Source organism: Artemia sp. Qi Xiang Cuo, chromosome 4 (assembly GCF_049724085.1).
Source record: "Artemia sp. Qi Xiang Cuo chromosome 4, ASM4972408v1, whole genome shotgun sequence".
Lineage (NCBI taxonomy): Eukaryota > Metazoa > Arthropoda > Branchiopoda > Anostraca > Artemiidae > Artemia > Artemia sp. Qi Xiang Cuo.
The window spans coordinates 15,535,006-15,562,021 of NC_142797.1; the positions used below are offsets into that span (position 1 = coordinate 15,535,006).

Below are 27,016 nucleotides of genomic sequence, written 5' to 3' on the forward strand. Positions count from 1 at the left end.
TATATATATATATATATATATATATATATATATATATATATATATATATATATATATATATATATATATATATATTTCGGTCTTTCTTCCCTCCACTTCTTTTTTTTTGTATGTTGTAAGCGGGCCAAAATAAACTTATTTTATCTTAAATAATTTTGAGTTTAAAAATACCTGCAATACTAATGCAGTGTCATTTATATGAAGGCATTTGTTACTATAAGATAAGATTTATTGCAAAAAGCCCTTAAGCCATAGCAACACATAATAACACAACTATAAACCAAAGCTCAGGAACAAAATACAACTTTAGATAATAAAAATCAAAAAAGGAAAAAAGAACAACAAAACGACAAAGAAAAAAGAAACACACCAAGGTTCAACTTTTAACCAACAAACACCATATAATAAAATTGAAATCCTAAAAATAGTAACAGGCTATCCCCTCAAACATGATTCCCTATATTTAATCCCTAAACGAAGAAACTTACACAACTGTTTAATAGCACATGCGTTCCTCTCAGCCATCCGCTCAATGAACCAGCATTCACTCCCAAACACTCGTCCAAAACATTCATTCCGCAACTCAGACAGCTCTTCACACTCGGATACAAAATGACATAAGTTTTCATTCAAACATCCACACATTGGGCAAAAATAAGGGCCAGCCGCCAGCCTAAACTTTCCCAAAAATTTCCTTCTCTTACCTAAATTCAATCTATCCCCTCTTACCAACAACAAATTCTTCAAATCCTCTTTATTCAACCAAAATTTAAAATAAACCCCCTCCCCCCAACCGTCTTTGGCTTGGGATTAAACCTCAAAGACATAGATTGGTCCTTATGAGCTTACCACTCTTGGATTTCTTGGTCATTTAGGGTTTGCTGGACTTCCTTCCATACTGAAAGGTTTCACCCACAGGGCCTTTTCCTTTATTTCACATCTCCGAAAGTCCACAAAGGTCCAGTATTTTACTTGACCTGATTTGACCGTGAATCACGTCTACCGTCCTTCAAGCTCTCCAAATAAACTGCCTTAAGAAGCTGAACTCTAGGTAGCCTAATTATCTTCTCCCAGAATTTTACGATTCTAAACAATCTAACACTCCTTAAAGGGAAAAGCCCCAAATCTCCTTTCAGTACCACTGAACTTAATGAATCCTTCAAGCCTAAAATTCTCTTAAAATATCTTAGCTGAACTACTTCTAGCTTAGCTGCTTCAGCAAAATCTCAAACCTCAGAGCCCCAATGTAGACTAGAAGTTACTTTTGTCTGGAAAATTCTTTTCTGGATCCTCATGTCAGCCAGCTGATTTAAATTACTTCTCAAAAGCATATTTATAAGCCCATTACCCGTTAAATTGCAATCTTTTGAATGCCTAGATATCTCTCTTAATGCACTACACTTAACACCCAAATAAAGAAATTTTTCTTTCAATTTTAAGACCTTTCCTCCAAAATTAAAATGAACCTCTGAATCAACACCCTCTGTACTCCTAAATACGAATAGTACTTACTTCCTAGTATTGAACTCTAAATCCTTCTTTTCTAAATAATTTTTTATTATATCTAATTGCTTCTGAAGATTATCTCTATCTATAACGCACAGTTTATATAATTATCATATATAATTATCATTATAATTATAATTATCAGTTAATATAATTATCACAGTTTATATAATTATCCAGTATGATCTTTCCCTATCTCACCCATTATAAAAACCCGGAACAAGGTGCGAGTTCTCCAGAGAACGTTTTTGCAGATAGAAACATAGGCGGCATAAGATCTTTTCACGGGTAGACAAGTCAGACTGTGATCTAATCGGAAACAAGTGGAAACCCGCTATTACGAATAATGCACTTTGTTGGAAACAATTGGAAACAGACTAACCCGCTAATGCAGAAAGAAGTGGGAGGAGCTTTTTGTTCGCACCGAGAACAAAGACCAGAAATGATCTGCACTAAGCTTACTGGATAATTATATGAACTGTGCTATAACGTCACACGTCCAGTCTCTTAAGGTGTTATTGTCACTTCCCTTCACGAAAATTTTCATTTTTGGAGGAGGGGCTAGATTTATCAAAAGCAAAAAACATGTAAATTAAACGGAAATTATTGAAAACTAAAGATAATATGTGAAAACTTGTTTGTAGGATATTTAATTTTCTTATGTGTTTTATGTCATAGTTTTTGTTTTATTGTCTATTATCATTAATGTGAGACGCGTGAATTACCTGATGGCTGTTATTTCTTAAGCTTCGCAATTGTTTTAAAATAATATTCTTCTTTTTTCTGCTCGAGTTTTCACGAAAATTTAAATTGCATGCTTTAGCATTACTTTACTTTTATCGATTACTTTTAAGTAATCGATTGTATTGCTGATGAAAGAATATTGAGATCATTAGGACTTCAACTGTTATTTACTTCAAGGTTCTTAACTACGCAACGGCTTCTAAACACACACACACACAGACACACACACATACACACACGTGATCAGAGTCAAAAGTGATCAGAGGGCAACTAGCCCCACCTCCCCCCAAAATCCTCTTTTCCCCAAATGCATCTGAAAAAAAAAATTGACATAGCCATTTTGTTAATAATAGTTTAAAGATCAGATATCAATAACTCCAAAGTCGACACAACCCTCAGAGCCCATTGGCAGGCATTGTAAGTTATGCCCTAGGGCATATATGGTTCTTATAGAAGGGGGCCCATATGAACCTCAGAGAGGGCTCATTTCATTAAAAATTGAAAGTTCTAGTTCACTTTTTAAGAGTCAAAAGAGATCGGAGGGCAACTAGCACCCCACGCCCTTTTTCCCAAAACGCATCCGATCAAATTTTGAGATACCCATTTTGTTAAAAATAGTCAAAATATCAGATAAGAAAAACTCCAGGGTTAACACAACCCCCCAGAGCCCTATTGCAGCTGTTGTACGTTATGCCCCGGGGACATATAAAGTTCTTATGGAAGGGGTTGTCGTATAAACTTCAGAGGGGGATCGTTTAATTGAAAATTGAAAGTTCTAGCTCCTTTCCTAAGATTCAAAATTGTTCGGAGTGTATTTCCCCCCACCCACTCTCTTTTCCCGAAATATATCCGATCCAAATATTGAAATAGCCGTTTTGTTCGAAACAGTACAACGATCAGAAAACAAAACTTTGGAGTCAATATAACCCCACACAGCTCAGGTGAAGGGTTGTAAATTATGCCCCGGGGTATGAAAACGGGGGATCGGGGTTAAGGTTTTTATGGGAGAGATGGTTGTATAAGCTTCGGATGGGACTCAAAAGATTCGAAATTGAAAGTTTCAGTTCCCTTTTTAAGAATCAAAAGTGATCAGATGGCAACTAGCCTTACCCCCCCCCTCAAGCTTTTTTCCCCCAAATCCATCTGATAAAAGTTTTAAGACAGTCATTTTGTTCAAAAAAGGCCAATGATCATATAACAAAAGCTCTGAGGTTTGCATAACCCCCGCCCACAGACACGGAGGCAATTGTTGTAAATTATGCCCCGGAGACAAATCAGGTTTTTATGGAAGGGGTGGTTGTATACAAGACCATACTCAGGATTTTTTTCGGAGGGGTTTTTACTCAATTTGTTTTTTTTTGGGGGGGGGGGAGTATACAAAAAACGTCAAAAAACGCATACAAAATTTGTTTATGTCCATTTGTTTGTTTTTACTAGTCAGACAAACAATTCGAGGGGGGGTCAAACCCCCTAGCCCCCCACCCTGGATACGGCCTTAGTTGTATATACTTCGGAGGGGACTTATTCGATTGGAAATTGAAAGTTCTAATGCCCTTTTTGAGAGTTAAAAGGGACTGGAGGGCAACTATCCTCCCAGCCCTCTTTTACCCAAATCCATATGATCGAATTTTTGAGACTGCTATTTCTTTTTAATAAGTTCAAAAATCTGATAATAAAAACTTCAGGGTCAACACAACGCGCGAGGCCCAGGCAAGTGTTGTAAGCTATGCCTGGGGGCATACAGTTTTTATGCAAGTTTTTTAAAATAGTTTAAAGATCATATATGCCCTAACCTCAGCCTCACTAAAAAAAAAACACTAATAATATTTCAGGCCGAAACTTGTGTAAGCTGAACTCGGTCCCTCCATAGCCTGACCTTCCTCCTTTTCCCCCTAAAAAACTTATTAATGATAAACCATGAAAGCAGACGCCCGATCCTCCCTCCATGGTCCAATCCCCGTCAAAAAACCTAATAGGACATTGTCCGAAAAAGAAGTTTTTCAAAGAAACCACCCTATTCTTTGAAAAACTTCTTTTTCGGATTTTTTTTTTAACTAATTCAAATCAAAATGGAACCAGTTCTGCTTCTGATAACGATAAAAAATTTTAGTGTCCATCATCTGTGGACTATCTGTGTATCGTCCACAGACATATATCCACCATCTAGGCGTAAAAATTATACAAATAAACAAATTTGGCCAAATAAGTCAATTTTACATATTAATCTTTTAATAGCTTACCTCTACGTCTTTTTCACAAAACTCCGCAACATTTCCGTCATCAATTTTGTTGATTATTTCAGCAACACCAAGCACCTCCCCTTGCTGATTACAAATTGGTAAGCAAACTAAACTCTGTGTTCGATAACCAGTAATTTCATCTATCTGGGGACTAAAGCGTTCATCCTGAAATAAAGGAAGCAACAATAAATCTTATTTCTCGAAACTTAGTCAATTTGTCAAAATAACATTGCGTTTAAGGCAATAATGGGGAACAAATGGGGAGAGGCGTAGTAAAAGGTGTTGAATCCCTAAGGAACATTCAGGCTAATTTCCCATTTGACAAAAAAACATAAAACAGAAAAATAATGAAGAAACCAAAAAATAAGGGTGATTTTCAGCCAGCTAAAAGAAAAGCGATGCAAAGAAACAAAGCTGATATTTCGAAAGGGGCCTCCGACATCCCGTAATCAGTACTCAACACAAAAAAAACACATTTTCTTTTTAATGAATTTAACAAGACAGAAGAAATCTAGCAAGTGCCTTTCCTTTGTCTTCTTAGAGTTCACTTTTTGTTTGTTTTTTTTAACTTTTTTTTCTGTGTTTTTTTTCTAGGGCACCTTGGTGGAGGCCCTTGCCAGAATATCCGGTTCGTTTTTCCGCTTCGCATTTTCTTTTTTTCAACGATTAAAAATCGCCCTCGTTTCTTAATTCTGAATTATTTTTATATTTTTTCACTTTTTATCATACGGCATGTATAACCAGTGTGGTCTAAGAGCATATTTAAGACTTATTTGCTAAGGCTGAGCTGGACATGAAACATTAAAATATAAATGTAACAGCAAAATTAATTCTTATACTAGGCCTATTTTACAATTTTACTAATATAACCAGTACACCAAAATTACTTCAAATTAGGAAAGAGTTCATAATATGAACAGCAAATTATATTAAAAATGTAAGGTTTTATGTTTTTTTCAAAAATAGAGTTTTCCCTGGGAGTGGAAGGATGGCGTGGCAATAAGCAAGATAAGATATTTCTGCCATTTCTTAGGGGACGTTACCAGACCAAATTTAGGAGTGATACCAAGTCTTTTAATCGTCGCTTGTTGGTCCTTAAAGAATATTTGGAAGTATTAATAATGAGAAAGGTGGCTAACTAGGTCCGTACTCTTGAAAACAGCAAAACAAAAAAAAACTCTAGCTCAAGAGCGGCTACTAAAATGATGCGTTACCTTATTACTTTGATGTTACTGATGATACTTATGCTGAAGAAAAAATGACGAAATTTTAAATTTTATTTTGAATCTGAAGTTTAACGCTAATGCCTGTACGCTCTACTTAAAAAAGGAATGAAGAAAGTATTTTCAAAGAAAGTCACAGTTTTGGCTGACTCTTATAGTTTGTTTTTTTTATTCATTCATTTTCAGAATATACCCAGATTTAAAACAATGTCCTGATCATCCTTTTGAAGACGTTAATTTAAGCGTGCGTTTACATAGAGCTAGGACATTAGTTCCATTGCGAACATCCCTACAGATGGGTTTATCTAATTTGAAATGGTATTTATTACAAAAAAAAAGTCACAGAGCTATAACAACAAACAAAGTAATAATAACTTTTAACAGTCAAAAGAGCATTTCAACAGCTTTAATGACTTACCAAGAGAAATAAGCCTAAAATAACTCCAAATTGTCAATTTTATTCATCTGTAGGCTACCCTGAGGAATCTTCCCACACACCTAATAGGAGTGCATCCAGTGTTTCCACTTATCTTTTCAAACAATCTGTAAAATCTTGACAATTTTCGGGAGAAAATCGGGAGATGGCTCTCACGAGTCGGGAGAAAATCGGGAGATGGATCTCAGGATTTAGTAGAATTTTCATTTTTTTTGTTTTTGTATTGACTTTATGGAGGTGTTCGAGCGATTTGAGTATTAAGTACCACAGTCTAAATGTTTGGAGTGCAGATTTACTGAAGCCAGCTGCAATTCCGGAAAGAAAATTCGGCAATCAACGATGTCAAACATGACAAAAGGAAGCAGCTAGAAGCTTAAAATGTATTTAATTTTGAAACTAAGCGCAGTTATATTTCATTCAGACTCTAAAGCTGTTTAATTAAGACATTTTTCTTCATCGACCCCTACTTTTTTCGCCCTTTCAGATTCCACACGACAGCCCACTAAGTTCACGACTGGGACAGAAAATCTGGACGAGTTACGGACACTAGGCCTTTGACCATTGAGTCTGAGTTGAGCGGATAAAAATTTTTTACCACCATCCCTAGAGGTATTCACAAATGATAAAGAGAAAACGCAAAGTCGTAGCTCATTAGTATTGATATGACTGAAAAAAAAAGTATAAAAAATAGTATAACTTTCAGACACATATACCGAATACAATGATAATCTGTGTCTATCGCATGGCTTTTTATGTGAACAGTCTCCTTTGATCATGCAGTAACTCAGCTTCGCTGGTAGACGCTACTACTCCTTTTAGCCTCTTTCTGAGGGGCTGGTCAACCGTCAGTGTGTCTGCTGTAACTCCGTCTCGTTTCATTTCAAGTTTCGTCTGAATTGTGGAAGCCAAAGTTACTGTTACCAAATGATTCCTTCTGTCTGTCTTTACTTCTTGAGTAAGCTGAACAGTCTTTCTGAAGCTACGCTCGAAAACAGCAAGGAACACAAGTATTGTACAAACATTGCTAAGTTTGGTTTCCACGGTGGTCCCTCGCACTCAAAGCCGATTTCCAGTAATTCTCGGCTGTCAGAGTCACTGTTTTATCATTGGCACTATCGAAATGTTCCCGCCATTCTTTGTCAATGGCACTTTTCGACCACTAATTGTACTCGTGTTCATCTTTTCTTCGCGGTTTTATGTTTTACAATTCACTGACAGACCCTGGCGGACTATATTCGTCACTTTCTGCTTACCCAATCTTACTTTATCAGTAACATTTTTATGCGGCATATTTTTCAGGAATGGGACTATTTTGTCAACCAGCAAAAATGGTAAATTGTTTTCAAAATGCTGCAATTTTCATCTCTGTTTCTTGTATTAGATCGTTTGAGGCAAACCCCTTCAGTTCTACAGAGCAACTGCAGACAAAGTCTAATTTTTCATATTTATTTAAATTTGTAGTAACTTTGGATCATTTTGAACCTACTGAATCAGCTGGACCCCCATAGTGCTAGTTCTCATCTTCTTGGTGCAAGCCAGCACCTGTGGTTAGTTTATGAATTGAAAATAATTAGTTAATTACAAACCTTGAAGGTGCTCAAAAGATCAAAAACAGAAAATCAATTCAAGCACATTGGAATGGATAATGGGCAATGTTCATACCTATGCCATTAAATTCAAATCGCGGTGCCTCAAGTGCCTGGGACGTTAGGAAAAATCCCTAAAAGACCACAAGCAACGGCCAGGTAAAAAAAAAGAATGACCACAAAGTAGAATGTTCCGGGGATAAAGTTTTCTGGAGATTTTCGATAAATTCGATATCTTCTTTTTTTGTCGGGAGATTGATTAAAAATTCGGTAGATCTCCCAAAAAATCGGGAGAAGTGGAAACACTGAGTGCATTATAGTGGTAACTCCCAATTACACCTAAAAGCCCACGTTTCATCATGTTTCACACGCTCAAAAACATTCTCTTTTAAATCTTTAGAGTACCAAGAACATCAAAATGAAAATATGTTTTGCCACCTCGCTCCATCTTATGTCTATTCAAGTCTGAAAACTGAAATTTTGAATGATTTTTCTTTTAGTAGTTATAAAATATTACATACCGGAATTCGAAGAAAAAAAAGATTCATCAGTGTTTCTAAACCGAACTGTAAAACAACAATAGACAGAAATTAATTCCGTAAATTTGATATTACTTTTCGTACTTAAAAAATCAACGATATTACAAAAAAGGTGCAAACAATCATTTAAAGACGCGCCTTGACCTGTCATGCATTGACAAAAATTTTGTTCGAAATTAGCAATTGCTACTATAACTACTAACTACTAGCTAAAACACCAAGCCTCCTGAGGCCAACGCAGCTACACACATTCCCTCTCCATCTCAACCTATTCAAAGCCTCCTACTCTACACACTCCCAAGAAGTTCACATTTCCCTAATATATTTCTTACAAAATCTTACCACCCCCTTCGGGGATGACCTGATTTTTTTTTGGCCCTAGACGGTTGACTGACAAGAACCATCTTGGGCAATATGTCATCCTTCGTCCGAAGAACATGTCCAAGTAATTATGACAATTCTATCATTATAGCCCTAGAAAACAGAATTGATCCACATTTTTAGTACAGCTTAATGTTTGAGATACGGTCAGTCAGTCGGGCACCTAAAACAATCCGTAGGCAATTTCTCTGGAAAACATCTAATAAATTCTTCTCCATTTTTTGGAGTGGCTATACTTCGCACCTATAATTGACCGCTGTCATCACTGCTTCCAATATTCAAATCTTGGCTAGCAGACTTATCTTCCTGAATCTTCCATCCATGGAATTTTCAAGTAACCACTCATTTCAAGTAACCACTCATTCCGTCTCACTTTCGACAAGGAAACTGAGAACATTTCCTATATTTCTTTTGACAGTGAAAGTTTCAAAACACAGAGAAGAAAACTTTCGTTTCCAATATAATTATCTAAGAATATATCATTCCAAAAGTTTTCTGAGTGTAAGAAAATTGTAAAGGATAATTCTTACATGAGAGAAACTTGAGCGTTTGTGGAAACACATGCCTTTTGAAAGTTCATATAAGATGGTTCCAAGAAAACTAAGCAATGAACATACCTGGTACGTGTTTTTTTTTTCTTTTTCCCTCTGATTTAGCTTGACAGATTCATAGGCTTGTTTGCACGGTATATCAGCGAAAATGTGCTGAAAGGACACCCAAATAAAGATGGGGCATCATTTATGTTTATGTATCAGAGGCGTTAGCGTTGCCTGTAGTAAAAGTAGTATCCTCTTAAGGATTCCGACAAGGGCCCAACCCCTTCGAATCCTGATCTGGACTCATTTTTTATGCTTGTAAGAGATGCAGGTATTACGTAATAGATGTATTTTACTTATGGGCAGACACGCCTTTGGATTTTCAACGGGATCCGGTTTCCACGGGGGCCAGCAGGTGTTAGTTAAGTCATAAGGGGAAACTAATAGACGCAAGTGTTAGTTAAGTCAATGTTTACATTCGGTTGCTATGTATTTAGAGTCGAAAGTAATGCGTGACTTGATAGATTTACTTAGGGTGACACAATCTTGAGTAACCTAGTAGATTTATCAGGGAATAACTTAATGACGGCGCACACGCGGGTGATACGTAATGGCAGCTCACACTTAGGGTTTTAAATAAAGGCTGCGCACACGGGATTCTTACGTAATACCAGCGCAAAGAAGAAGAATTTTATTGATGTATTTCAAGACGTTTTCAATACTTTTTAAGAAACTTCAAGACCTCTTAAGACGTTTTATAAGACATTTTTTTTCAAGGACTTTTTTCCCAGGACGTTTTTCAACATTTCTTTAATTTTTATGCAATTGGTAATGATTACGGACGACGTATTCTAGGGTGTCCTGTTTCTTCTGAACCTGAGGGGGACCCCCCGCTTGTAACTGAGCACGGTACACACTTGGGTCTTCCGTAATGACAGTGCCTAGCAGAGGAATTTTATTGAGAGATTTCAAGGCGTTTTCAAAACTTTTTAAGAAACTTTTTAAGACTTTTTCAAGACTTTTTAAGACATCTCAAGACGTTTTATAAGACATTTTTCTTCAAGGAAATTTCTTCCCAGGACGTTTTTCAACATTTCTTTAATTTTTATGAAAGGGGTAAAGTTTACGGACGACGAATTCCTGTTTTTTTTTCTGAGCCTGAGGGCTCTCTTGTAACTGAGCAGGGTACACTTTTTGGTCTTCCGCAATGACCCAGTGCCTAGCAGAGGAGCCTTATTAAGACATTTCAAGACGTTTTTCAAGACGCTTCAAGACGCGTCATGACATCTCGAGACGTTTTCTAAGACATTTTTCTTCAAGGCGTTTTTTTCTTTCATGGCGTTTTTTCTTTAGTTCATATGCAATTGGGGAGTGTTAATGAATTACGCATTCTAACTCGACATGTTTCTTCAGAACCCGTGGGGGACGCACGCTTATATCTCGCCATGGCACAAACGTGAGTGTTACGTAATGACAGCGCCAGGTAGAGAAATTTTATTAAGACATTTTTTCAACAATGTATTTTCAAGACGTTTCAAGATGTTTCAGGACATCTCAGGACGTTTTCTAGGACAACATTTCTTCAAGGAGTTTTTTTCAATGACGTTTTTCAAAATTTATTTAATTCTTATGCAATGGGGAATTTTTATAGATGATGCATTCTAACCTGACCTGTTTCTTCAGAACCCGAGGGAGACCCCCTCTTTTAACAGAGAAGTACACACACATGGGTGGCTACAAAGTACTTTTTTAGATTTCATTTTCTTTCAATGAATTTTCTAAGAGGACCATTATATTTTAATGCTTTTTGTCCTCATTAGGACTTGAAAGGTCATTCCCGTCTAATGAAGCTGTGCCCTAACCAAGAGGGCCACCAATCTATTTTTAATATTCTGTTTCGGCTAATACATTCTTCGAAATAGCCTATTACACGCAAGGAGAGCCCCTTTTTCATGCATGCTAGAATGAGGATTACGTGTTTCCTACAGCTGCAATAACTGACAAGAAGAGGGGGGAAATTTACTATAATTTGCTATAACCTGGTCATTTAGTAATAAAGGTGAGAGGAGTTACAAGAAGCTTAAACTGTGTAAATGTTTATATATTGAAGGTTCCCCTTGGAACATGGAAACTAAAAAGGCACAGAACATTGTAAATACACAATTAATTGATTAAAAATGTTATAAAATCACGAAATCACAGAAATGGCACCTAAAAACATCACAAAGGAATTCAAAATGTGAAAAAATGCTTATAAAAGGATAAAATATACGCAAAAAATATGTGTGAATTAAAGAAAGATGGGGCTCCTAGAAGACAATTGCGGAGGAGTTGTTATTAGAGGTAAATTTAAGCCCTATTGAGGCATTTCGGATAGCTATTAATGAAAATGCAACGTTTTTCAGGACCAAGACTAAAAACACCCGACTGGCATGCGCACATTTGAATATAATTTTCTCTTCCATTTACACATAAGCTCGTTAGAGGTAATTCTTAGACACTATTGAGAGCTTTTTTTATTTGAATAGCGGAACTTGGAATTTCATTGCTATAATGTGATAGTCCAAGGCAATTCAACCCACTTGGAATTAAAACATTTCCTGAATGATCGTTCTCCTTATTTTTCAATGGTTTTTACAAAAATTGGCTGCATGGTGGCACCCTGCGACACCCTTCATCATCATTTAAGCGTTTTCTAACGGTTGAATATCCCAATGGATATATTTTCCATTGCTATTATTTTCTGACAATTCGAAATCTATGCGACACTATAACTGGTCCGTGACGCCCTCTAACACCTCCTCATCACCCCCAAGACATTTTCAAACATTTCTTGTTAAAAATTATCCTTTCAACGCATTGATTCAAGTTTTTCGCGAGCCAACCCTATTACAATGATATCCATAACACCTCACACCACCACGACATTACAAAACTACCCCTGCCGTCCATGTGGCACCCCCACATCCCTCTCTCGGACGTTTTTAACCTTACCCCCCCCCCCCAAAAAAAAAGCTTGTGAATCTAAATGAAACATTGTTTTTTTAACAGCAGAGCTTAGCATTTCACTGCTAGAATGTGATAGTCCAAGGCAATTCACGCCACTTAGAATTTCAAACATTTACTGGATGATCCTTCTTCTTATTTCTCAATGGTTTTAATAAAACTTGCCTGCATGGTGGCACCCTGCGTCACCGGTCATCATCATTTAAGCATTTACTAACGTTTGAATACAACAATGGATGTATTTCATATTTTTTACTGCTGTTATTTCCCAACAATTCCCAACCTATGCCACACTATGACTAGTCCATGACACCCTAAAACACGTCCTCGGCACTCCCAAGACATTTTTGAGATATTTTCTTGTTAAAAATCACCCATTAAATCTATTGATTCATGTTTTTGCTAGCCAACCCTATCATAATGATCTCTAAACACCTCACAACACTATGACATTACACAACTGCCCCTGCCATCCATATGGCACCCCACATCATCATTCAAAAGACATTTCAAGATATTTCTTGTTAAAAATCGCACAAAAATTCCATTGATTCATATTTTCCCAACCCTTAGTGATACACCATGTCGATTGACACCACCATGCCACACTATTACTCCCCCTTTGGCATCAAAAGAAATTTTGTATGTCTCATGGTTTGTCTTGTCTGTATTCCCTTTTTTGGTGTTTCAAACTGTATTTTGGAGGTTTTTCATTTAAAACGTATGACTGAAGATTATTATTGTACTGTTGCGTAGTAGTTTATCTCGTCCGTGTTACCCTTTTCCGTTTGAAACTTGTCACTTTGGATGTTTTTTAGTATAGTGTCGTCATTTATCTTATCTGCGTTACCATTGTTACTCTTTCAAAGTGTACTTTGGAAGTTTTTCGTTTGAAATGTATGACTTAGGATATTTTTGTAGTATTTTTTCATGGTTTATCCTGTCTGTATTACCTTTGTTGCTCTGTCAAAGTGTATATTGGAAGCTTTTTGTTTGAAACGTATGACTTGTCGTCGTTTATGTTATCTGTGTTACCATTGTTACTCTTTCAAAGTGTACTTTGGAAGTTTTTCGTTTGAAAAGTATGACTTAGGATATTTTTGTAGTGCTTTATCATGGTCTATCTTGTCTGTGTTAATGGGCGCCCATAGGCTGAATTTTAGTGCGGGCTTACCTGATCTAGTCGGCACTTGCAGTGCTGTATAATTGAAACCTCAAGACAAATTATCCTAGGTAGTGCGATAGCACTGCCCAAGTAAAGAGTGATTTGGGGACAAAATATTGTTTTATTTTTTAGACCACTGCCCTTCATATAGAAAGAAATGTCATAGGAACTTCAAAAAGAGCTCATTAAGGGCAACCAGCTCCCCCTCCCCACGTCAATAACTTCCTCGAACACATCCAATCAAAATTTGAGATAGCCATTTTGTTCAGCATAGTTTAAAGGTCCAGAAATTATGACTTTGAGAATGACAACCCCTCTCCCCCACAAGCCTCAGAGCAAGGGTTTTAAGTGATGCCCTCGGGGGATATAAAGTTTTTCTTATGGAAAGGGTCGTCGATGAACCTCAGAGGGGGCTCATTTGATTGGTAATCAGAAGTTCTACTGGCCTTTTTAACAGTCAATAGTGATTGGAGGTCAACCAGCTACCCTCCCCCCGTACACCAATCATTCCTTAAACACATTCAATCAAAATTTTTAGATAGCCATTTTGTTCAGTGTAGTTGAAAGGTCCAGAAATTATGTCTTTGAGGATAACCTCCCCCTCCCATCCAGCCCTCAGGGCAAGAGTTGTAAGTTACACCCTGGGGGTATATCAGATTTTTATAGAAATGGTGGTCGTATAAACTTCAAAGAGATTGGATTGGTAATCAAAAGTTATAGTGCTCTTTTTAAGAGTCAAAGTGATCAGAAGGCAAATACCCCCCACATACACACACACGTCGTATTTTCCCAGAACAAATCTGATAAAAATTTGAAGATGGCCATTTGTTGTCGTTGAAATTTTGGAAAGGGTTCAGTTGGTTGGTAATTGAAAGGGACAGTGCCCTCTTTAATAGTCAAAAGTGGTTGGAGGGCAACCATCATACCCCCCGCACCCATCATTTCCCCAAACACTTCCAGTCAAGATTTCAAGATAGTTATTTTGCTTGATGTAGTTTAAAATTCCAGAAGTTAGTCTCCGAGGATAAGAACCCCCTCACATTCGTCAGGGCAAGGGTTGTAAGGTTTGCCCCGAGGGCATTTAAGGTTTTTATGGAAACGGTGGTCATATAAACTTCGGAGGGGGCTCATTTGATTGGAAATCGGAAGTTGAAGTGCCATTTTTTAGAGTCAAATTAATCGGAGGGCAGCCAACCCCCCTCCCCCTAATTCATATTTTCCTCAAATGCATCCGATAGAACTTTTAAGATAGTCATTTATTCAAGAATAGTCCAAAGATCTCATAACCCTGTCTTTGGGGTTGACACAATCCCCCAGAGTATAGGGGTAAGGGTTTTAAGTTGTGTCCCAGGGGGATGTAAGGTTGTTATGAAGAGGTGGTCCTTTGAACTTTTGAGAAGGCTCATTTGATTGGAAATGCATAGTTCTAGTTCCATCTTAAGAGTCAAGCGTGATAGAGAAAAAATAGCCCCACCCCCTCCCTGATATCCTCTTTTGCTCAAACCCATTCGATCGAAATTGTGAGAGAATATAACAATGTCTTCAGTAATAAAAGTGAATATAATAATGTCTTCAATAATCAAATATAAGAAATATTTAGGCGGACGTTGAACTAAATCAAAACAATGCTATGCATGTGGACTTTCAAAAAGGTGACAAAGCATTATCTGAAGGAAAACTTATATTATTAAGTTAGATCTTCAAGAGGAAGTTGCGGGAGATTTTGAACTAGCCAGAAGGCACTGTGTGTATACTTTTTGTACTGCAACTACAGTTACTGTAACTAATGACGCTAAGAGTATTAAGGTGAAACTTCTAGGAAGTGTTTGGGGGGGGGGGCGTTACAGTTAAACAAAACAACTGTATACATGCAGGTTTTCAAAAATACATATAAGAAATATCATAGAGAGCATCACTCTATAACAGCTAGAAATATTATTTAAACATTTAAAAAAGCTAATTCGATTTAAAATTAAAAGTTCTATGGTCTTTGCTAAGAGTAAAAAGAGATTGGAGAACAATCAGCCTGTCTCTCAATCCAATTTATTTCCCAAACACATCTATTCAAAATTTTGAGACAACTTTTTTGTTCAGCATAGCAGAACGGTCCAGCAACTATGTCTTTAGGGACATTAGGCGTGTCAAACTTTCACAATTATGCAATTGGCCCATTATGCTATATAACTGGCCCATTATGCGGTTGCCAATAAGTCACTTCAGAAATACATCGAGAAGGACTGGGGGTATTAAGTTGAAGCTTTCGGGGCTACTACTATTACTACTTCTGCACTTACATTTTCAATAAATAAATAGATTATTAGTGCATCTAGTTTGTCAAAGAGCATAGCTAGAATCTTCCGGGAATGATATTAAGTTTTATTTTTTTAGGTCAACTTGAGGAGGTATAAAATAAAATTAAGAAATATTATTTGTTTCAGGATTAAAAATTGTTGAAAAAGTTTCTTCCAACATACAAAAAGCAAGCCAAACTATATATTTTAGTAGAAAAAAAAACCTGAAAAGATTTAAATCTTATTTTTTTTTTCATGAAAGTGACTCTGTCAGTAAAAAACGAACAGAAATTAATCTAAAAAAAAATTTTCCACAAAACAAGTTTTTCAAACAAAAGTAAAAAGCTCCATTAAGCTAAAAATGGCCTAAAATGAATTCAAGTTTTCGTCCAAGCGTAAAACTACCACAAATCACTATCGATAAATAAATGAAACTCAATATGAACAGAAATTAATATAAATAGCCGAGTCAGACTCGGAACGAGCAAAAATTAACATCAGTAGGGCTGATAACCCCCATGCCTTCTCAAGACCAGAACAGAATTTGCACTGTACTGAAAACAAAACATGTTTAATTTTTTTTCTTTTTTTACTTAAATAAGTAAATAACTTTTTTTACTCATTTGATTTTACCTTTTTTTATTTTAAGGAAAAAATATCAGTGTAGGTATATTAAACTGACAATCCACGGTCATTTTATTTCAGTAAACCCTAAATTATATTCTGGTCTTGAGAAGACATGGGGGGTTTTCAGCCCTAGTAATGTCAATTTTTGCTCGTTTTGAATTTAAATCGTCTATTTATTACAGTTTCTATTCGTTTTGAGCTTATAGGTATATCAAACTGAAAATCCACAGTCATTTGTTTTTTTTTTGTTTTTTTTTCAGTAAAGCCTAAGTTATGTTCTGGTCATGAGAAAGCATGGGGGTTATCAGCCCTAGTAATGCTAATGTTTTCTCTTTTTGAGTTTAAATCGGCTATTTATAATAATTTTTGTTCGTTTTGAGTTTCATTTAGTTGTTGATACTGATTTGTGATAGTTTTGCGCTTGGAAGATCATTTGACTTTTATCTGCCCCTTTTTGGATTAATACAACTATTTACTTTTCTCTGAAACCTTATTCGGTGGAAAAAGTTTTATAAATCATCACAAATATAACACTGCCATTCAGCCAGGAGGGGGGCTGGAGCCCCCTTGCCCCACCCCACCCCCCTTATGGGCGCCCATGTCTGTGTTACCTTTGTTAGTGTTACAAAGTGTATTTTGGAAGTGGGGTGAATTGCCTTGGACTATCACATTCTAGCAATTAAATGCCAAGTCCCGCTGTTCAAATAAAAAATAAGCTCTCAATAGGGTCTAAAAATTTACCTCTAACGATATTATGCGTAACTTGAAGAGAAAAAAATATCCAAATGTCAGCATGTCAGTTGGGGGTGCATAGTCTTGTCCCCAAAATACGTTCCATTTTCATTAATAGCTCTCCAAAATATCTCAATAGGGATTAAAATTACCTCTAATAACGATCCTCCTTCTATGGAATTATCTACCAGGAGCCCCATCTTTCTTTAACTCAGGTATGTTTTTGCGTATATTTTATACTTTTATAAACCTTTTTTCACGTTTTTTCCATTTGCCGTGTTTTTTAAGTGCTTTTTCTGTGATTTCGTGATTTTATAACATTTATTATCAATAAATTAAGTATTTACAATAGCATGTGTGTTTTTAGATTCCATGTTCCAAGAGAAATCTTCTATATATAAACATTTACACAATTTAAGCTTCTTGTAATCCCTCTCGCCTCTATTACTAAATGACAAAGTGATAGCAAATTTATAGTTATCGATGTTTCCCCTCTGCATTTTGATTATTGCATTTGTCGGAAACATGCAATTGTTATTCTAGCATGCGTGAAAAGGTGGCTCTCCTTGCGTGTAATAGCTTATTTCGAAGAATGTCTTAGCCAAAACAGAATATTAGAAACATATTGGTGGTCCTCTAGGTTAGGGAACAGCTCCATTGGATGGGAATGATCTTTCGATTCCTAATGAGGACAAAAAACTTTCGAATACAATGGTTCTCTGAGAAAAACGCATTGAAAGAAAATGAAATCTCAAAGAGAATTATGTAACAACCCGTGTATGTTTGTCCTCCCCAGTTAAAAGTGGGGGTCTGCTTGCAAGGCTGTACCTAGAGGGTAGGGGTTAAGAGGGTTTTAACCCCCCTGAAATGTTTATCTGACTTATAAAAACGTAACAAAATGGATATAAACAAATTTTGTATGTTTTTTTAGGGTTTTCTTGTTAACCCCCCCCCCCCCCGAATTTTTTTAGTAAAACCCCCTCCTAAAAAAATCCTGGGTACGGCATTGCCTCCTTGGGTTCTTAAGAAAAAGGTCACGTTAGAATGCGTCATCCGTAAACATCCCCATTGCATATGAATAAAAAAAAATGTTTAAAAACGTCCTGAAAACAGCTCCTTGAAGAAAAATCTCTTAGAAAACGTCTTTAGATGCCCTGAAACATCTTGAAACGTCTTGATTAGAGATGTCTTGAAATATCTTGAAAAAATGTCTTGGAAAAAATGTCTTAATAAAATTCCTCTGCCTGGCACTGTCATTACAGAGCACTCATGTGTCTGTCGTGCTCAGATATAAGCGGGGGTCCCCCACGGGTTCTCAAGAGACTGGTTACGTTATAATGCAACATCCACAAGGCCGAACCCAGGATTTTTGTTTTAGGAGGGGGTTTTACTCAAAGATTTTTTTCGGGGGTGGGGGGTTACACAAAAAAACTCAAAAAACGCATACCAAATTTGTTTATATTTGTTTTTAATATGTATTTACGAGTCGAAAAACATTTCGGGAGAGTTTCAAACCCCCCTAGCTCCCTCCCCCCCGCTGGGTACGGCCTTGATCATCAATAAACAATCCCCAATTGCCTAAGAAACTAAAGAAAAAAATACCCTGAAAGAAAAAAGAGCCTTGAAGAAAAATGTCTTTGAAAACGTCTTGAGATATCATGAAGCATCTTGAAACGTCTTGAAAAACTTCTTGAAATGTCTTATACATTACCCATTGCAAAAGAATTAAAGAAATATTGCGGAACGTCTTGTAAAAAAAAATCCTTGAAGAAAAAAGTCTTAGAAAACGTGTTGACATGTCTTGTAATGTCTTAAAACGTCTTGAAAAACCTCTTGAAATGTCTTAATAAAACTCCTTAATTAAATTTCCTCTGCCTAGTGATGTCGTTATGTAAGACCCACGAGAACACTGTCATTATGTAACACCCTTTTTATGAGCTACCATTATGTATAACCCGTGTGTGCACTGTCATTAAGCTATTCCCCTATAAATCTACTAAGTCAGAGCAAGATTGTGTCACCCTAAATAAATCTATCACGCCACGCATTACCCTCAGTTCTAACTACGCAGCAACCGAATGTAAACACTGACTTAACTAAAACCTGTGTCTCTTAGTTTCCCCCTATGACTTAACTATCACCTGCTGGCCCCCGTGGAAACAGGGTCCCGTTTAAATCCAGGGGCGTGTCTTCCCATAAGTAAAACACCTCTATGACTTAACATCTGCATCTCTTACAAGCTTAAAAAAAGTGTCCGAATCGGAATTCGAAGGGGGTGGGCCCTTGTAGGAAGCTTTAAGGGGATGCTACTAATAAAGGCCATACGGCTCCAATGTTTAGAGCTGCACCCCCCCCCCCAAAAAAAAAAAAAACAGAAAAAACTAACGTGTTAACGATATTTTATTCAAAAAATTATGGCAACTCAGCCATCCTCCATAGCCCGATCCCCCACCAAAAAAACAAAACAACAATTTATTAATAATGTTTTATTTAAATTTTATGGAGGTTGACTCTTGGTCCTCCATGGCTTGATACCCCTCCCTCCCCCAATTTTTTTTTTATCAATGGTTGATCAATCATGGGATCTGGCCCCTGGCCTTCCCTCCCTCCCTCCATGGATGAGAACCCCCCACCCCCCGTCCAAAAAAAACAACATACAAACAAACTTATTAACGAAGATTTTATTCCAAAAATCTTGGGAGCTAACCCTCTGGCCCTCCCTACATGAACAGACACCACCCGCCCACCCCCCTACCCCAAAAAAAAATATTAACGATATTTTACTCCCTAAATGACGAAAAATCAGTTTATTAGCTCTCTCCAAAACTGTCCAAGACACCTACATTCTTTACTATAAACAAGAGTTCGGCTACTGCCCGTTCCCCTAGCGGTAAAAGCATAAAGTAGGCCCGAGACGGTCAAACATTTTGAACAAAAGCTTCCGGCAATCGATTAATTCAAGCATGATAGACCGTCTACAAACCTATTTGACGCTTGATTCAAGCGTTGACGATGATTGAAAGAAAGTTTGAATGACTCAAGTGGTTGACGATGATTGACCGTCTAGACTAGTTTTGTTCAAGTATTGCGTCAGTCACGCGCCAACAACAATGGAAGACAAATCGCAAATAAGCAAAAATGCGGAACGCGAGTTTATCTGTTTATTAACAGAAATATATCAGATCACCCTGAGTTATGGAAAGTTAAAAGAAGAGACTATTATAACCGAAAAAAGAAAAGTGTAGCATTTGACAGGGTGTTGTGGGGGCAAAGACGTTGAAACCAGATTATACAGTTTCCGAACTAAAAAGCAAATTAATGTTTTAAGAACAAATTTTAACCACAAGTATAAGATGATCGAGCAGAAAAAGTAGTCTGGAGCGTCAGCAGATGATCTGTATTCCGCAGAACGTTCAGTAAATGATCATGAATGAAGCGATATCTCATCTTGTATCACTCCTTGGAACAACGACGTTTCCTATTTTCTTTTTGTTTTCCCTTTAGCATAACCAAAGTACAGCAACTAAAACTCTGGCCGTGATTTAAAATTAAACTTGAAATTAGCTTGGTCAAGACTGAAGGTTCGATTGAAGCACCCATCAATCGATTGAGGGAATCTTATGATCAAAATGATTGACCGTCTCCGGCCTCCTCAAAGCTGATTGCGTATTCGGCGCTTAACAGAAACTGATCTGATTCGCCCATGGAGAAGAATTGGATCGTTGTGAAAACGTCTATTTTTCGTGAGGATTTTTGGTGTCTTAACCCCGTCTTTGTATTGCAAAACCGGAGAAGCTTTTGTTAATAGATGTACCAATACCAACGTTTGAGGTAAGTATCGGCTACCCAAACTGAACTTTCATTCGAAAGTTCGGTTTTTTCAGTTATTACAGCATTGAAAATGAAAATAAAAATAAAATGAAATAAAATCTTGAACTGATGATCTTTGAACAATTAGCAGCATTATATTAACATTCAGTTTGATTTTATTTGTACTTTCCAAGACTATTCAAGACAAATAGTTTTCAGTAGAGCGCCAATGACGCAGTAGGTTTTAGACTTTTTTATTGAGAGAAGAGAGAGCACGGATGCGTGTTTATTTGTTGTTGTTTTGTTTTTGTTTTTTTTTCCAGGGGAGATCACATCGAACCAATGGTCCTAAAATGTCGAAAAACGGCTCATTCGAACGGAAAATGAAAGTTCTAGTGCTCTTTTTAAGTGGTCAAAAAATTGGAGGGCAACTGGCCCCCCTACCCACCTTCTTTCCTAAAATTCATCCGATCAAAATTCTGAGATAACTATTTTGTTCAGCATAGTTGAAAAACCCAGTAACTATGTTTTTGAGGATAAAATAAACCCCCACAGCCACTGGGGAAAGGTAATAAAAAGAGGATAATTTTTCGTGGTGAGGGAAGTTCCTGGGGGATGAACTTTCCAAGGCAAATTCTACACTGGGGGAATATGTCAAAATTCCTATACACAATTTTTTTTTATTTGGCATACTTTCTCTTTGCTGACTGGATTTTACATGTAGAGATGTTAAGAGGAATTGACCGGAGGAAATGTTTACTGGGTTGGAATTATTTATGTTAATTTTCCATAGGTTGGTGGATTTTCCATGGGAGAAATTCTCAATGGGGGAGTTTTCCACAGGATAATTTTCCAGAGGAAATTTTCTGCGGGAGCACCTTTATACTAGGGGGTGGGGGGATATTTGTAAGAATAATTTTCCACGGAAGAGGGGGGGGGTGCGACATGATATTAATCACGCTAAAGTTTTTTTATTACTTTAAAAAGTAGAGTTGTGACAGAGAGGTAATCTTTCAAACAGTTCGTGGTAACGAACTGTAAGTAAGGAGCGACCCGGCTCAATGGTAACCGAAACTCTAGAAAACGGGTTTTTGATACCAATAGATACATCAAAAGAATCAGATTTCAATGCTGATTTCAAATATATAACTTTCATCAAGTTTAGAGCTACCCATCAAAAGTTACGCGCCTGAGAAAATTTGGCTGATTTTCAAAAAAAGGGGGAAAGACCCCCTAAAAATTATAGAACCTTAATGAAAATCACACCATCATATTCAGCGTATCAGAAAACCCTACTGTAGAGGTTTCAAGCTCCTATCTACAAAAATGTGGAATTTTCCATTTTTTGCCAGAAGAAAGATCACGGAGGGGTGTTTATTTGTTTGGTTGTTTGTTTTTTTTTTTTTTTGGTTTTTTTTCCCCCGGGGGGGGTGTATCGACCCCGATGGCCTAGAAAGTCATGGTCGGGCGCATTGTAACGGAAATTAAAAGTTCTAAGGCCCTTGTTAAGTGACCAAAAAAAATGGAGGGCAACTAGGCCCCCTCCCACGCTCATTTTTTTCCCAAATTCACCCGATCAAAATTTTGAGATAGCCATTTTGTTCAGCATGGTCGAAAATATGATAAAAATGTCTTTTAGGATGACTTGATCCCCCAAAGTCCCCAGGGGGAGGGCTGAAAGTTATGAACTTTACTCAATGTTAACATATAGTATTGGTTATTGGGAAGTATACAGACTTTTTCAGAGGAGATTTTTTCTGGTAGGTGGGGGAAGGAGAGGGTCGGGGGCTATATGGAAGGATCTTTCCATGAAGGAAGTTTTCATGGGGGAAGGGACATTGCTATGAAGGGGGCGCCGGATTTCCCAGCATTATTAAAGAAAAAGATCAGGAATTAAATAAAAAAAAACAAGTTTTTCAACTGATCAACTGACTGTGATTAAGAGGTCATTTTTAAAGAACTGGAAAAAAAAATTCGAACTATAGTTTAAAGAGCAGGGTATTGACTAGGGGGCGAACCCCCTAATATACGTGTTAAAAATTTATGAATATAGAAGTTCGTTACGTAAGTTAATTCTAAGTTACGTATATTTATTACTAATAAAAACGTTCGTAAATAAAATTAAACAAGTTTCGAGAAAGCCATTTAACCAAATAATATGAAATTTTGTTTTGATTATTCATGTACGGGGAGACAAAATCAAAACCTGCATTAATTCAAAAATGTTCAAAGATTAAATAAAAAAAACAAGTTTTTTTAACTGAAAGTAAGGAACGACGTTAAAACTTAAAACGAATAGAAATTATTCCGTATATTAAAGGGCTGTCCCCTCCTCAACGCCTAGCTCTTTACGCTAAAGTTTGACTTTCTCACAACTCTATTTTTTTTAACAATAAAAAAACTTTAGCGTAAAGAACGAGGCGTTGAGGAGGGGACAGCCCCCTTCATATACGGAATAAATTCTGTTCGTTTTAAGTTTTAACGTCGTTCCTTACTTTCAGTTAAAAAAACTTGTTTTTTTTATTTAATAGCGTAAAGAGCGGGGCGTTGAGGAGGGGAAAGTCTCTTTCATATACGAAATAATTTCTACTCGTTTTAAATTTTAATGTCACTCCTTACTCTCAGTTAAAAAAAATGTTGTTTTTTTTATTTAATTTCAATATAAAAATCGTTTCTACTAACTCATGAAGTGGAGAAAAACCCCAATTTTTTCAAATAGGACTAAAGACATTGATTTTGAAGCGAATAGAAATTATCCTATATATAAGGAGAGTTGCCTTTTTCTAAGTCCCACCTTCAATCCAATCAGTATGGTAAAGTTTTGCTAGTGATTCACTATTTTATTTAGAGATTGCTGTTTTACATTTTCGAACAAAACATTTTATTGTTTCAGAAAATGTACATCAATAGGACCTCCCACCCTCCGCTTTTTACCCTCATCTTCATTTTAAAGTAGTCAAAGACAGACATGAAGCAGTCTAGGGTAGGCCGAAAAAGGAAGAAAATCGCCAAGCTCTACATGAAGCTGGTGTTTTTTTTTTTCGACACTAACGCCAGTTTTCAATCTTATAGAGCTTTATGTATTTTATATATATATTATATATTTTATACATTTCTTGGAATTCATTTTAGAACTACTTAAGGACTACTTCAGAGCTTTAGAAATAATACTTTAGAATTATTCCATTAAATTGACTTCCAAGAAAACGTTATCTGTTTCAGTAGTAAAAAAGGTATTAAAGCCTAAAATATATGAAAAAGTAGACTTGGCTTCATAGACTAAATTGTAAGAATTAAGTGTGGTGGTGAAAATCGGTATATTTTTCGAAATTTCATTTAAAATAATCAGTTAGTTTTTGGCAAAGAAAAGTTGCCTTCATTTGATTTCGGAATACTTTAGGGTAACATGGATTGAATTGACACATTCTTTAAATTAAGTTTTTTTTTCAACTGAAAGTAAGGAGCAACATCAAAACTTAAGACGAAAAAAAATTATTATATTTATGAGGGGGGTTGTCCCTTTCCCAATACCTTGCTCTTCACGGTAAAGTTTATTAGTATTTTAAAAAGAAGCTTGTTATTGTTCTAATTAAACGGTCCTTGTGTTTAAGGAATCGTTCTTAAAGAATCGGGACAAAAAGTCAAGCTTTAGTATAAACAGCGAGGTATTTATTATGGGGGAAACCCCCCTCATATACGTAATAATTTCTCTTCGTTTTAGGTTTTGATGCTGTTCCTTACTTTCAGTTAAAAAAGTTTGTTATTTTATTGAACCTCTGATCGTTTATTAAATAATGCCGAAAACCAGGCTCCCTCTCCACGGAAAATTCCTTCTCCCTACCAAAAATCTATCCTTGTTTTCAGTAAAAACACTTGTTTTTTATTTAATATATATTAATATCTGCTCTCTTTGTATGATCATTTATTTTCATTTCTGCTCTTTGGGTTTCATTTATTCTTTATATGTAATTTGCAGTAGCTTCGAGTTTTAAATTATTATAGGAATTATTTTTTCTGGTATTAAGTTTATTTCGGCTCTTCAAATTTCGTTGAAAAGCTTTTTTTCGGAATTTTTTTTTAATTAATCAAAGAAAAACTAACCTTTAAAAGTGACTTTAACGGAAGTTAAGAGTGGCTGGAAGCGCTACTTTCTCTCTTCCGTAAAGAGTACTTCCAGAGTTGAATTGTTTCATTTTTTTTTTCATAGTATTGGTACATCTATATCAAAGCGTTTTTCAGAACACTGATGTACCAAGTTTTGATTTTTGTGATGGTTTAGATATTCCAGCAATCGCTAAAAGACAACATAAGCAACTGGATTTTTTTTCCTATTATTAAGTTCCTATTATTAAGTTCCATTGGAACTTAAATATTAAGTTCCAATGACTCGATATTTCCCAGTTTTGGGTTTATTCCAGTCAGTTTTCAAACAGTAATAGAAATCACACTTCTATTATTGATTTTCCCCTTTGGCCCATGTCCCTCTACGACAACACGTCCCCCATTCCTTGATTTTAATAAAAAGGGTGACATGTTAACCCTAGGTGAAATAAAAGTAAATCAAGGGTTTCCAATGAGTCATACAGGGCGGGAACACGGGATTCCTGTCATGTTGTTTTTATTAATTACCAGGTAGTTTTATCATAAGTTTTCTACATTCATCACAACAAATTAACTTGTCTTCAACAATAATTTTTTTAACTTTTTAAACTAAACTTTGGGAGCCTATTTTCTCATTTTATTTTATGGATTAGAATTAGAATAACTTGAGCCTGATATAAATTTTAAAGGTTAAATTTTTGAATGGACACAACTCAAATCTGTTTGTATACGGCTTTTTAGGGATTTGTCTCTTTAAGTTCATTTTCAATGGATTACTTAGAGTTTTTCCCATTCGTTATTTTTTGATAAACCCTTTTGTTATTGATTCCTTAAAGTTTGAAGTAAGCGGATTACAATTGCAAATACTGAGTTAGGAATATGAAGGAAACTTTTGAAATTTTCAACGGAAATAGTCAATACACCACAATGGAAGAAATTCTTTGAATTTAACAAGCTGATATTTGAAAAACAAGGACAGGCTTTTATTTTAAACAAAATATATGTTTGGTTTTAGAAAGCTGATATACGGTATGTACATTAATGATTATGCCTTGTAAAATTCTCTGATTAAGTATCACTTAAACCATCGCACCCACCGAGCATATTGAGATATTGGACATACGCACTTTTGACAAACGGGATCCACATAGTTGTATTTTGATTAAGTCCAACTTCCCGATCAAAATTCTCTAGATGTTTCAGATTATTATCTTTAACCACTCCTTTATATTATAAATGGCTAATTGCCCATTGATCATTTTTGACTCTTAAGAAAAGTAAATAAAAACTTAAAAAAAATCATTTATAATATTACTTGTTGTATGTTTTTTTGCTATGATTGTTTATTTAGTTTTTTTTAAGAGTCGAAAGTGATCTATTGGCAATTTGCCCACGCCCCACTTTTTCAAAGGGCTTCCAGTCAAAATTTTGAGATTTCCATTTTGTTCAAAAAAGTTTAGAGGCCAAACAACTATGCTTACAGGGTTGAATCCCCCGCCCCCAACTCCGGGGAAATGGCTCTGAGTTACAGAACTTGCTTATTGCTACTTTGACGCTTTATCAAATTTTGACGTTTTGACGGCTTTGTTGTTTTGACGAAAGTTTCTTATTGTTTCAAAAAGTAGAGCTGTAAGAAAGAGTCAAATTTTAGCGCAAAGGGCGGGGCGTTGAGGGAAGGGGGACAGCCCCTTTGATATACGGAATATTTTCTTTTCGTTTTAAGTTTTAATGTTGCTCCATAGTTTCAGTTGTAAAAACTTGTTTTTTTCGTTTAGTTTCTGATCGTTTTTTAAATAATGCTCTGAAAGTCTTCAATTGAAAGTCTCTGAAAGTCTTCAATTGAAATAAGTCTTCAATTGATGAGACTTCTAGGAATTAATAACATTATATATTAAATATTTGTTTTAATTGGTTCTTTCTATAATATTGATTATTATAATGATTTTTTTTATGATTATTATTTGTCGTTGATGTTTTGAAAAACTATAGCACATTGTTCAAAATACAGATAGTTTTCAATAAAAAGTAAATGACACAGTAAACCTTAGAACTTTAATTTAAGGGGGTGGGGAGAGTGAAGTAGGCAAACTCCT

General features: G+C 36.0%; 1 protein-coding gene across 3 annotated transcripts in view; it reads right to left on the reverse strand.

Annotated features, from left to right (window-relative positions):
- LOC148952812 (cGMP-specific 3',5'-cyclic phosphodiesterase-like) overlaps window positions 1-27,016 on the reverse strand; it is a 372,326-nt gene that overhangs the window by 157,757 nt on the left and 187,553 nt on the right. For all 3 annotated transcript variants that reach the window (XM_089088106.1, XM_089088104.1, XM_089088105.1), the window contains exon 4: window positions 4,491-4,655. In XM_089088106.1, the coding sequence (XP_088944232.1) occupies window positions 4,491-4,655 (165 nt within the window). The remainder of the gene's footprint in view (window positions 1-4,490; window positions 4,656-27,016) is intronic.